General features: G+C 38.0%; 1 protein-coding gene across 2 annotated transcripts; it reads left to right on the top strand.

Moving 5' to 3' along the window:
* Nucleotides 1-6,679: 6,679 nt before the first annotated feature.
* Nucleotides 6,680-12,784, top strand: cidec (cell death inducing DFFA like effector c). Of its 2 annotated transcripts, none has more exons than XM_023265088.3 (6): nt 6,680-6,767; nt 9,243-9,311; nt 9,387-9,540; nt 10,556-10,705; nt 11,358-11,548; nt 12,325-12,784. In XM_023265088.3, exons 1-6 carry the CDS (start codon nt 6,733-6,735, stop codon nt 12,503-12,505), a joined length of 780 nt encoding a protein of 259 aa, XP_023120856.1. In that variant the 5' UTR covers nt 6,680-6,732; the 3' UTR covers nt 12,506-12,784. The 2 variants fall into 2 exon arrangements, with proteins under 2 accessions (XP_023120856.1, XP_023120858.1); XM_023265090.3 differs by lacking the exon at nt 6,680-6,767 and adding an exon at nt 8,763-8,909.
* Nucleotides 12,785-13,261: the final 477 nt, after the last annotated feature.

The raw sequence follows: 13,261 nt of genomic DNA, 5'->3' as shown, positions 1-13,261 counted from the left end.
TCTGGAGTGTTTTTCACAGCCTCCTTTACATTATTTCATCATATGGCATGTTTTCACAACATGTTGAAAAATGACATTTTTCGCATAGTATACTATGGCGTTTTTTTGTGCCAAAATTCATGATGATTTTTTTTTTTTTCAAAGAAAACCTTACCATAGTGTTTTTCACAGCCTACCTTAGAATAGGTCAACATATGGCACGTTTTTACATGTTGAAAAATCGCATTCTTTTTCGACATAGTATACTATGGCGTTTTTTTTGCGCCAAAATCCATGATGATTTTTTTTTTCAAAGAAAACCTTCCTGGAGTGTTTTTCACGGCCTCCGTTACATTATTTCATCATATGGCACGTTTTTACAACATGTTGAAAAATCGCATTTTTTTTTCGACATAGTACACTGTAGCGTTTTTTTGCGGAAAACTTCATGATGATTTTTTTTAAAAAGAAAACCTTTCTGGAGTGTTTCTCACAGCCTGCTTTACATTATTTCATCATATGGCATGTTTTCAACATGTTGAAAAATGACATTTTTCGACATAGTATACTGTGGTGTTTTTTTGCGTCAAAATTCATGATGATTTTTTTTTTCAAAGAAAACCTTTCTGGAGTGTTTTTCACAGCCTGCTTTACATTATTTCATCATATGGCATGTTTTCACAACATGTTGAAAAATGACATTTTTCGACATAGTATACTATGGCCTTTTTTTTGCGCCAAAATTCATAATGATTTTTTTTTTTTTTTAAAACAAAACCTTTCTGGAGTGTTTTTCACGGCCTCCGTTACACTATTTCATCATATGGCACGTTTTTACATGTTGAAAAATCGCATTTTTTTTCGACATAGTATACTATGGCGTTTTTTTGTGCCAAAATTCATGATTTTTTTTTTCAAAGAAAACCGTACCATAGTGTTTTTCACGGCCTTCTTTACAATATTTCATCATATGGCACGTTTTTACAACATGTTGAAAAATGAAATTTTTTGACATATTATACTATGGCGTTTTTTTGCGCCAAAATTCATGATGATTTTTTTTTGAAAACAAAACCTTTCTGGAGTGTTTTTCACGGCCTCCGTTACATTATTTCATCATATGGCACGTTTTTACAACATGTTGAAAAATGACATTTTTCGCATAGTATACTATGGCGTTTTTTTGCGCCAAAATTCATGATGATTTTTTTTTTCAAAGAAAACCTTTCTGAAGTGTGTTTCATGGCCTCCTTTACAATATTTCATCATATGGCATGTTTTCACAACATGTTGAAAAATGACATTTTCGACATAGTATACTATGGCGGTTTTTTTGTGCCGAAATTCATGATGATTTTTTTTTTTTTTTAAAACAAAACCTTTCTGGAGTGTTTTTCACGGCCTCCGTTACATTATTTCATCATATGGCACGTTTTTACATGTTGAAAAATCGCATTTTTTTCCCGACATAGTATTCTATGGCGTTTTTTTGTGCCAAAATTCATGATTTTTTTTTTCAAAGAAAACCTTACCATAGTGTTTTTCACGGCCTCCTTTACAATATTTCATCATATGGCACGTTTTTACAACATGTTGAAAAATGACATTTTTCGACATAGTATGCTATGGCGTTTTTTTTGCGCGCCAAAATTCATGATGTTTTTTTTTCAAAGAAAACCTTACCATAGTGTTTTTCACGGCCTCCTTTACATTATTTCATCATATGGCACGTTTTTACAACATGTTGAAAAATCGCATTTGTTTTTCGACATAGTATTCTATGGCGTTTTTTTGTGCCAAAATTCATGATGATTTTTTTTTCAAAGAAAACCTTTCTGAAGTGTGTTTCATGGCCTCCTTTACAATATTTCATCATATGGCATGTTTTCACAACATGTTGAAAAATGACATTTTTCGACATAGTATGCTATGGCGTTTTTTTTGCGCGCCAAAATTCATGATGTTTTTTTTTTTCAAAGAAAACCTTACCATAGTGTTTTTCACGGCCTCCTTTACAATATTTCATCATATGGCACGTTTTTACAACCTGTTGAAAAAAATGCACTTTTGTTCGACATAGTATACTATGGTGTTTTTTTTGCGTCAAAATTCATGCTGATTTTTTTTTTCAAAGAAAACCTTTCTGGAGTGTTTTTCACATCCTGCTTTACATTATTTCATCATATGGCATGTTTTCACAACATGTTGAAAAATGACATTTTTGGACATAGTATACTATGGCGTTTTTTTTGCGCCAAAATTCGTGATGATTTTTTTTTCAAAGAAAACCTTTCTGGAGTGTTTTTCACAGCCTGCTTTACATTATTTCATCATATGGCACATTTTTACAACATGTTGAAAAATCGCATTTGTTTTTCGACATAGTATACTATGGCGTTTTTTTTTGCGCCAAAATTCATGATGATTTTTTTTTCAAAGAAAACCTTACCATAGTGTTTTCACGGCCTCCTTTACATTCTTTCATCATATGGCATGTTTTTACAACATGTTGAAAAATCGCATTTGTTTTTCGACATAGTACACTATGGCGTCTTTTTTGTGCCAAAATTCATGACGATTTTTTTTTTCAAAGAAAACCTTACCATAGTGGTTTTCACGGCCTCCTTTACATTATTTCATCATATGGCACGTTTCTACAACATGTTGAAAAATCGCATTTTTTTTCGACATAGTATACTATGGCGTTTTTTTTACGCCAAAATTCATGATGATTTTTTTTCAAAGAAAACCTTTCTGGAATGTTTTTCACGGCCTCCTTTACATTATTTCATCATATGGCACGTTTTTACAACATGTTGAAAAATCTAATTTTTTTTTCGACATAGTACACTATGGCGTCTTTTTTGTGCCAAAATTCATGACGATTGTTTTTTTCAAAGAAAACCTTTCTGGAGGTTGCTGTCAATGCTATACCGAGACGTTTTTTGGACCAAAGGCTATACTATGACGTTTTTAGAGCGACATGCTATAGTATGACATTTTTAGAGCGACATACTATACTGTGGCGTTTCAAGAGCGACATGCTATACGATGACGTTTTTTGGACGACATGCTATACTATGATGTTTTAAAAGCGACATGCTATACGATGACGTTTTTTGGACGACATGCTATAGCATGTTGCCCAAAAAACGTCATGGTATAGCATGTTCCTCTAAAAACGTCAGAGTATAGCATGTCGCTTTATATCATGAAGTTTTTAGAGTGGCATGCTATACTATGATGTTTTTAGAGCGACATGCTATACTATGACGTTTTTAGAGCGACATGCTATACTATGACGTTTTTAGAGCGACATGCTATACTATGACATTTTCAGAGCGACATGCTATACTATGACGTTTTTAGACCAAAGGCTATACTATGACGTTTTTAGAGTGACATGCTATACTATGACGTTTTCAGAGCGACATGCTATACTATGACGTTTTTAGAGCGACATGCTATACTATGACGTTTTTAGAGCGACATGCTATACTATGACGTTTTCAGAGCGACATGCTATACTATGACGTTTTTAGAGCGACATGCTATACTATGACGTTTTTAGAGTGACATGCTATACTATGACGTTTTCAGAGCGACATGCTATACTATGACGTTTTTAGAGCGACATGCTATACTATGACGTTTTTAGAGTGACATGCTATACTATGATATTTTGTTGAACGACATGGTATACTATGACGTTTTTAGACCAAAGGCTATACTATGACGTTTTTAGAGCGACATGCTATACCATCATGTTTTTTGGATGACATGCTATACTATGACATTTTTTGGGTGACATGCTATACTATGACATTTTTAGAGTGACATGCTATACTATGATGGTTTAGAGGGACATGCTATACTATGAAGTTTGTTGGGCGACACTCTATACTGTAGGCTTTTTAAATTGACATAACTATGACTTTTTTTTTGTTTCAGTGTTTTTTGTTGTTTTTTAGCAACATATTCTAAGAATTTGAACAGTTTTAAAAATTGCTATACTTTTACTTGTGCAATGAAATATTACTCTATGGCATTTTTTTAGACGACATATTATACTCTGATGTTTTCTTGAAAAACATACTATTTTGACAATATATTGCACTATGACATTTTTTGAACCACATATCACACATGACAATTTTAGGCAATATCCTATGATTTTGCGCTACAGAGTGCTTTGGTTACATATTGATTTATAATCTAGATTTTTTTCTGTTCTGTTTTTTGATGGGATTACCACAGACCTGACTGTGAACACCGTTGACACCCACCTGAGGGAGATGCTGACTAAGATCTCAAAGCTGCTTGGTCGTGGTCTTTCTGGTCCTGCTCCAGAACGCCTTCATCAACTACGTCTTCTTTTGAAGAGGCCCTCAGATGCTGCAATCTCTGACCTTAAGGAGGAATTGCTACTTTCACTCTGTAACGAGACGACGGTTATTTTAAAGACCCAGCTCCTGGCGGCTTTGAGTGAAAGTTTAACACCCATCAAAACAGAACTACAGACAGTTAAATCTGAGCTGTTGGTCAGTATTTCAAACATCAAGTCTGACCCAGCTGCCCTAAAGCACACTGTGGGTGAAACGGAAACTTCACTCTCCACATCACCGTCGACATCGTCACACTCCAAAGCAGAGCACCTGTCTGCTGCACTTTTAAAAGTAGACTATAAATGTGAAGAATGTGAGCAGCAGCAGACTCTGAGCAGCGGAACAGATGTGATCAGAAAGAAGTCATTTTCTTTTTTCTTTTCTTTCTGGTTCACTTGATGCTGTCAGATGCAGATGTTGGAGCTGATTCTGATCTTTCAGGATAAAAAGCTGCTTTTCCTTCACAAAGTTTTCGGGAAATTATTCTCTCAGGTCTTCTCTATTTATATTTTTATTTTCTGTGATTATTTCATTATTTCTTTATTGTAAAATAAAGTTTGAGGCATAAAGACTCATTTAGTTTTTTTATTCCTGAAATCTTTGACGTAGCAGAACTAAATTTCCATTTTCCTTCTTGTACTTCTGATACTAAACCTAAACATGTCTTCAACACGGATCATCTGGTTTTAATGAATCAGCAGCAACAACACAACAACAAATGAGACAATTTTCAACAAATTAATGAAACTGATGTCATTTAAAACTATCAGAGTCTGTTTTAGTGTCAAATTAAAGCTGATTACTGACAACTAGAACATTAACGTTACTGTTTTAATCACATTTAAGTTTCCTGAACGTTACATTAATGTCAACCAGCCACAGTTTTATGAACTTAATGAACCACATTACCTTAACACACTTCAGCTGTTTACATGAAACTCAACACATTCGCTTAATGCTACGTTAGCTTTAATCATGCTACGACTGAGCAGCTAGCTCGGTTAGCATCGCTAACATTAAAGCTAATATTTACTATGCTAACTTTCTTCTCTGGTCAACACACACTGAAACAAACTCCACCAACATCTGGAGTGCATGGCACACATTATATCTGACACTAAAGCTGCATATAAAGTGCATTAAAAGCGGCACCGATACGAAAATAAACATTTACTTACCGAACTATCAGAGTCCTTTCAGTGTCTGCTGGTAGAATCAGCCGAAGGTAGAAAACTAGTTAAAACAAGCCAGCGGGCAGGAAAACTGTCTGTGGAAAATGTTCTGCTGCTCCACCGATAAATAAACCAACAGTTATTATATCAGAATTAATCCAAACGAGGAGAGCGGAGTCTCTGTTGCCTCCTCCATAGGACCTGTCAATCATTTCAGACCAGACTGTCAATCAAGTAACCCCGCCCCCTGGCTCCGCAAAAATTTAACGCTCTATAAAAAAAAAAATCGATATTGATTTATTTTAAGATCGGCCACCTGATCTCTCATTTTGACCATGAAAACTCACGAAAAAAAATGTATGTACAGTCTATGCACCGTACTCTGTTTGGCTCCACACTTGCTGATGACCACTTCCGGTCTCAGAAAATGAAAAAACGGACCTTTTTCGTTTCTGTCTCTTACTGATTTTACTTTCTTGTTATTCTAAATATAAAACGAAAATCAAAGCATTTAAAAAAAAATCGTATATCCTTTTTGATCATGAAAAGGAAAAACGCCTTGTATTTCAATTTTAATTTTTGTATTTTAAATGAAAATCAAAAAACGACTCTTTTGCTCTTCAATACCCATTTCAGAACGGAAAATCCAATTGCCAGATAAATACACAGGCCACCATATTATCAGATTTACTGACTGATAAAAATATCCAAGATCCCCTCTGCAGAAACCTTTGAGTCTAACAGGTCAAGAAAATAAAACAAGAATTTCTGACCTAACTGCATCCCTTTTTCGGATTTCTGCTTTGAAAATGTATGGAAATTAGTTCATATTTAGACGTATATTACCTTACTTGCATTTGTAAACAAACAATTTAGTCAAATATGGACTAGAAAAAAAATCATTGTGAGTGTTTCAGCTTTACTTCATTACCTGCAGTTCGTCTTTTGTCCACATAATGTCCTCATTGCTTCACTTCCTCCATAATAAATCCAATCCTTCCACCTGTCCTTTAAACAGCTTCAGGAAAGATTTCACGTCGTGGTATCACGCATGTTCATAATCGCGACACTAAAACCGGATATCCTGTAGCTAAAGAGCTCCAAGGCAGGAAACATTAGAGAGGAAGAGGAATCCAAAATGGCGCAGATTGCAGGCTTTAATTAGTCTCATCCAGGTGTTGTTAATTAGAGTTCTCATGGAGGCATTGTACCGCAGAGACACACTGGAAATGTAAGTCTGAGTAAATCATTGCTTCGTTTTTTGCACTTTTATGTTGCAAATTTCTTTGCTTACACTCTTGTATTTAATATTCAACATTTCGGTGCAAACATTTAACATAAGCTGCACATTTAGCATTAAGTCGTGATGTTCTGCTCTTTATTTGGTTTGGCGACCGTTTTCTGCTTTGTGTGGTTATAAAATTAATTCATCCGACTGGATACTTTTGACCAGAACATTTTCCAATCCACCAAACCAAATATCTTATAATATGTAGGGATTGTATCATCTTAAAGTTTCTCTGTATGTTGTCGAAGAGCCTGAACGCACCATGTCAAGTCAACGGTATTCTACTATTACAGCCCATTTTAAACAAGGTAAACAACACTGGAGTAATGCTTTTACCTAACAAATTTAATTAGTAAGGTTGAGACTATGCAAAACTAAAAGCCTTTCTCTAATAATTTAATTAAAATGTTGGGTTTACAGTATGTAAAAGCAACCTTAAGGTTTGGCTCGTCAGCACAGTATTGCCACCACCAATGATTTAATGTTCATGCTGAATTTAATTATTTTGTCACACTGATGAACTTTTATATTTAGTTTCGTTTTATGTAGTGTGGTTGTTCTCTTTCTCTGTACCTGCCCAGTTAAAACTGATGCAAATAGCTGCTGGCTAACTGTGGTACTTTTACTTGGCTGTTTCGTGTATTATATTTAACTAAAGAAGCCACTTGGGTGGTAATGATGAAACTCTTCAAGAAAATTGAAGATGGTCAGGCGTGGGGCATGTGGTGGATTGAGGCAGAATGACCGTTTGTATAACGTGTTAACTCGGGCCTTCTTTGTTAATCCTACATTTTTACCTTAACTCACCTTCAGTTTTGACATTTCTCTTCATTCCGCAGAAATCTTTTGAGAATTAGCCAATCCGAAAAAGCAAACAGTATACGTAATGTCAAGACTGTGTGTGCCTTTTCCATATGTGAGGTTATATATTTGCTCCTGTTTCCTGTCTTTGTGTTCCTCGTGCCACAGTTGTGCAGGAGGCTGTTGAGTGTGAATGATTTGCTCTCGGCTGAAATGTGGCTGCTGGCAACATGCTAGTAGGTTGTGTAAATGAGTACCAGTGGGACCACAGTCTGCATTTTGTGGCTTTTTTTGTCTGAACTAAGTGTACTTGATTAATTTCAACATCTCTGCTTCTGAAACCATTTAAGAAACCAGCTAAATTTAATATTAAATAAGGAAGCGGGAATGCTGTGGCTCAGTTTTTCCCTCACAATAACGTCAGGCTATGTAATTTTCACATCAATCCCTGGGTTTTAATTATTTTGACTAGTGTACACAAGTGATCTCAGACCAGCTGTAGATCATGTTGAGCAACCTGATGTGATAACACTGGGAGGTGCAGACACTCCTCACCTCCATAAGCCAACACTCCAGATAGCATGAGCTGAACACAGTGACCTGATTTGGTCATTTGACCCCTGAGAGAGATGAAGGAGAAATAATAACAGAAGGAGTCTCAGAAGTTGAAGTGCTTGTATATGTGTATAATGAGAATTTAAAAGAAAAAAAAAACATGTTCTTGATATCCAATGATGAATTTAACCATATTAAAGGCAAGAAATTCAGCTTAAACATGGTAACTTCCATAGGCTTAATCTCCTCAAACCAATACCATAATTTAATCATTTGGACCTGTGATTATCACAATCCTTAGCATTTAATGCAGCTGCTTACAGATAAGAAAAATCTGTCAACACTTCAGTAGAGTTGGGTTGAATTGTGGGCGTAGGGCAATAAAGTTGACATTAATTCCACAAAGTTTTGAAAGTCTGTCCACTGGCTAATTCACAGAATACAGTATTTTTTTATTTTTAAACCTTCTGACCCTTTAACGTGTACTCAGTCATTAAAACTCTGCTTCTTTACCTAACAAACTGGGGCCAGTGGGAGTGTTCGTGGGGAATTTCTCAATAAAGCTGACGACTCGCCACCAGCTCAACAGTCATTAGCACAAAGTTCAGTGACCAAGTGGTGCAAGAAGCAGCAACAAGAGGAGAGCGTTGTCACTAAGGTTTAGTGGTTCGAAACAGTTCGGAGCAGCGTTTCAGGAGCAAAAACCACAAGGATTATTTTCAAAAACTGGTAAAGTGGCACTTCTCTGTTACTGTAAAGCTGTTTATGTTGTAGATTATTTGCCTTTTAATCAAGAAATTGTTGTGAAAAGTATCATTTATTGCAGGACTGTTTTGTTTTACAAGTTATGATACACGGACATGCCAAGGTCTGGATACTAAACAGTAGCTGCAATCCTGGGATTAGTTTTAGATTATTTGGCTTGATTTATTGTTGGAATGTGAAATTTTGTGCTTCATTATTCACTCAAAGTGAACTTGTTCCGTCTTTGAGGCCACGCTTTGCTAGCTGTGATGTCTTTCAGGTAAAATCTAGTAAAACCAATGCTGCTTCTTCCTGCAGGTCGAGGTTTTCTTGGATGGATTACGCGATGAAGTCTCTCAGCCTTCTGACTCCTTCTGGCCTTTCCAAGTAAGAGCAGTGCTCCATGAGGTGTCACAGGCTAATATGAGGAGAAGTTTTAACATAAAATGCATCCTTTCTCAGGTGTGTAACAGCCAGCGTCTCCGCCAGCAGCTCCATGACCCAGAAGCTCCTGTCGGGTCGAGCTTCTCGGCCGAAGCCCTTCAGAGTCACAAATGTGGATCGCAGTGTGAAGAAAGGTATTATGGCCGATGCACTGGAGGACCTGATGAACAAGGTGAGGAAGGGAAGTGACAAAGGGTGGAGATGATAAAATGGTGACAGAAGACAGTGACGAGGCAGTGGATGGTTTAAAAGAGTGGAATTAATACAGGTGGACAGACTTCCCACTTATTGCTACACTATCTGTGACAGTAATGGGTCATATCAATGATAAATTAGATCAATTAGTGCATTGTCCTTAACCTAAAAATAAATCTTTCATATGACTTATTTTTACCACCCACCTGTCCCACATAGTGATATAACTCTTGAAAATGTACCCCAAAATGCAAATGGGTTTTCTCCTGTGAGTTATTATAAACGGGATACTAAATCCAGAATGCCAGTGTTTGATTGCATTCGTTTATGTCACAGACAAACTGGTTGAGTTTTGCTGTTGAAACTAGGATTTATCCCATAATAATGATGCTCAAAATTGGTTATAGAGAAAATAGCGCTGAACAAAAATGAGATTTTGGCTTTAGATGGTGACACCAGGAGGGGGTGTAAAACTGATGTTGCTGTAGTTTAACAAAACTCAGATGTGTTTTTCATCCCTGAAAATTCTATGCATCTATCTCCTGTACTTGGATGAATGTATGAGGGGTGAACAAATGCTAGAAAATAAATGTTAATTAGAAAGTGTATAATTTGAAACCACCTCTATGTTCTTCGATGCCCTGTTGCTTGGGGTGAAAAATCATCGTAAGGAGGTAAAATTTTGCAAGGTTTCATTAAATATACTAAAGTTATTGAACAAAACAAAACAGCTTATTTTAGAGGAGATCATTTTTCTTTTTGGATGATTTTACATGGAATAACTGACATGTACATGTCACGCTCAGGTGGGTGAAAGGTAACAAGACTGAGTGTGTGACTCTGATGATGATGCAATGATTTGTGTCTTTGTGGAGAGAAACACGTCTGAACTGTGTCCTCATGAGTAATTTGCAGCCTGCCTCATGACCTTTAGCACATTTTCTTGCCGAGAACTGCACTCACTGTACATTTCTCTTCTCTACTTTTATCAGGTCGGTGACTCGATGAGTTTAGATTGCGTCAGTGCGCTGGTGCTGGATGAAGACGGCACCGGGGTGGACACGGAGGAATTCTTCCAGACGCTGCCTGAGAACGCTGTGCTCATGGTGCTGGAGAAGGGACAGAAGTGGAGGCCTCATCCTGTGAGTGTTTGTGTTTTAACATTCACCACTAGATGGTGCTGTTGGTCAACAGCTTCACTGCAGTGCAAAGCTGAACATATTGATGTCTCTATTTAGTCAGCATTTGTTATGCTGGTGATTCTTTGATGTAGGCAAACAGGAAAAATGTCTGTTTCTTTAATGCAGCATTCATGAATATGGACGAGTCTGTTTGAATACACTGACTATTCAGTGAAATATTTTATCCTTCAAATTGAATAGAAGAGTAATATGTGAGTTATTGTGTGGAGGCAGGACGCATAGTGAAGAGCCAAGATTAGTTTCTTCCTTCATAATTTTTTGGGAAAAATGAAAGGCAGGGGTTGAATATTAATCAGACCCAGAGGTGTCATCACATTTGAATTGTGTTCACCCAAAAGCAATTAATTTCCATAGAAAGTAGCGTTTGCAATAATCCCCTCCCACTCCCCCCAGATGTTTACTGTGGTGACCTCATGTTGACCTTGTCTCGTTGTCATTTACCTCCATTATCATCTCAGGGAGGAGCCGCTTCACGGTGGAGTCAAAGTGTGTGTTGGAGAAGGATCCAGAGCCTGCCGGCTGAAACGCCGCCACCGAAACACATCTGTTATTGTTTGATCTGAGTTATGTTCCTCTTCCTGTCACGTCACAGAACAGCCCCCCCAGAGATCAGCTCAGTGAATGCAAGCAGAAGCAAAGGACAGATGTGGCCAAGTTGACTTTCGACCTCTACAAGAACAACCCCAAAGATTTCATTGGCTGCCTGAATGTGAAAGCGACCCTGTATGGTGCTTACACTGTGTCCTATGACCTGCGCTGCTACGCTGCCAAAAGTGTGCTCAAGTGAGTGATGGATCCTGCAGAATATCTGAGACCTCTCTGATATTTTTATGCTTTTGTGTTGAACTATTATGTAACTGATTTGTCTATTTTCTCACAGCATCACTCTGGTGACTGTACTAAAACACCATGTGTGCCTCTAGTAATAGTTCAGAGATGGAAATTGATTAATTTGAATGAAGCAGATCATCACCCTGTGGCAATCCTGTTATTCTTAGTGGGTGTTTTTTTCCATCTCCTACTGTAAATCAGCTGCTTTTATAACATCCAGTTACAGTGTTGCTTGCAGCCTCTAATGTAAATTATGAAGTATTATTTCATCACACACACCTGCGTGGGTGGTAAAATGGTCAGATCACGCAAGAACAAAGGCTAGATTTTATTGAGATTGGTTTTGGGAGGAGTTATGTCATCGCTGCTGAGATCTGCTGGTTTTCGGCTTTGGCACGAAGCCTCAGTCAGAGAGGATTACATTTTCACAGACTCGTCAGATATGAGGCTCACATTGCAGCGTGAGAGGTTGGAGTGGTCTTAGATATCAGTTGATGTCAGAAATGACCGTGTGATGTTGTGAAACTATGTCACATCATTTTCTCATCTGCTCCTGCTGTGTTTGTCTATTACTCATGAAATTACACATCAGTTTTTCAGATAATACCATAACATTATCTCTCATGTTGCATGAATGCTGTTTTTTGTGTCTACTTATGTGCAATCATGTCTCTCAAAATTGAAATTTGCTATTTATGACCACTCTCCCGCTCTCTCTCTCTTTGCAGGGAGGTCCTGCGATGGACCACCTTCTCCATGCAGGCCACAGGCCACATCCTGCTGGGCTCCTCCTGCTACATCGAACAGCTGCTGGAGGAGGAGGAGCGAGCGGAGAAGAGCCTGGCGCTGCCTCAGGAAAGCAGGATCAGGCAGCTGCAGAGCATGCTGCTGGGAAAGATCTCCCACTGATGATGGACCGAGTGGTGGAGTGGACGTGACGTTCGCTCTTAGATTAAGGTCACAGTGTAAATGTCACAGATGAAACGGGGGGTCTACGACTGTTCATGTCACATTTTCCAGTGTAGTTTGGCAACAGTCACTTTTTTTGCGCTGTTACTTTTTTTTTTTTTGGCGCCTCATGTGGACAAAGAAGCCACAAGGTATTCCATAGAAAACACTTTTACTCATTTATGTGTATCTCTTTCCTATGGAGATGTAATAAATAAAGGTAACACTTTTTATTTTCCACTTTCCTGAACAATCCATTGGGGTCTGCATACAGTAGATTGCAGAGTAAGTTTAGATGTGCAGTGTGAGCCCATTAAGCCGGCTCTGTGTGAGTGTGTGTGTGGTTCCTGATCACAGTCGGTGTAATTGGCAACAGGTCCAGCTGTCTCTCCCACGCTTCCCTAATTGTCCCCTGGTCTGCACTGTCCTGTCAGCTGCAGCCAGCCCCTGAAAACCAGAGGAAAAGACCGTAGGGAGGGTGAAGAGCGAGCAGCTGCAGGGGGGCGAAGGGACGGAAGCAAACCATTATGTAGAGATATAAACAAGAGAGACGATGGTCTGAGCTGGCGGCAGAAGTGGCGTTTTTGCCATCATATTGAGGAAGGCGGTAATGAAAGCAGGACAGATTCTAACCAAATTGGCTCTCTGATTGATCCTGAAGAAGATTAATGTCAGAGGTAGAGATTCTGTAGGTCCAGTGTGGCTGTGGTCCAGTTT

Source organism: Amphiprion ocellaris, chromosome 5, assembly GCF_022539595.1.
Source record: "Amphiprion ocellaris isolate individual 3 ecotype Okinawa chromosome 5, ASM2253959v1, whole genome shotgun sequence".
NCBI lineage: Eukaryota > Metazoa > Chordata > Actinopteri > Pomacentridae > Amphiprion > Amphiprion ocellaris.
The sequence above is the reverse complement of the archived record's forward strand: the minus strand, read 5'-3'. Positions and strand labels throughout refer to the sequence as shown.

What these genes read in the sequence shown, in the direction of transcription:
- cidec (XM_023265088.3), top strand. Translation starts at nt 6,733, where the DNA reads ATGGAGGCATTGTACCGCAGAGACACACTGGAAAT. An exon ending in AGAAGTGGAGGCCTCATCCT is followed by an intron (nt 10,706 to 11,357) that starts GTGAGTGTTTGT and finishes GTCACGTCACAG; the next exon opens with AACAGCCCCCCCAGAGATCA. An exon ending in GCTGCCAAAAGTGTGCTCAA is followed by an intron (nt 11,549 to 12,324) that starts GTGAGTGATGGA and finishes CTCTCTTTGCAG; the next exon opens with GGAGGTCCTGCGATGGACCA.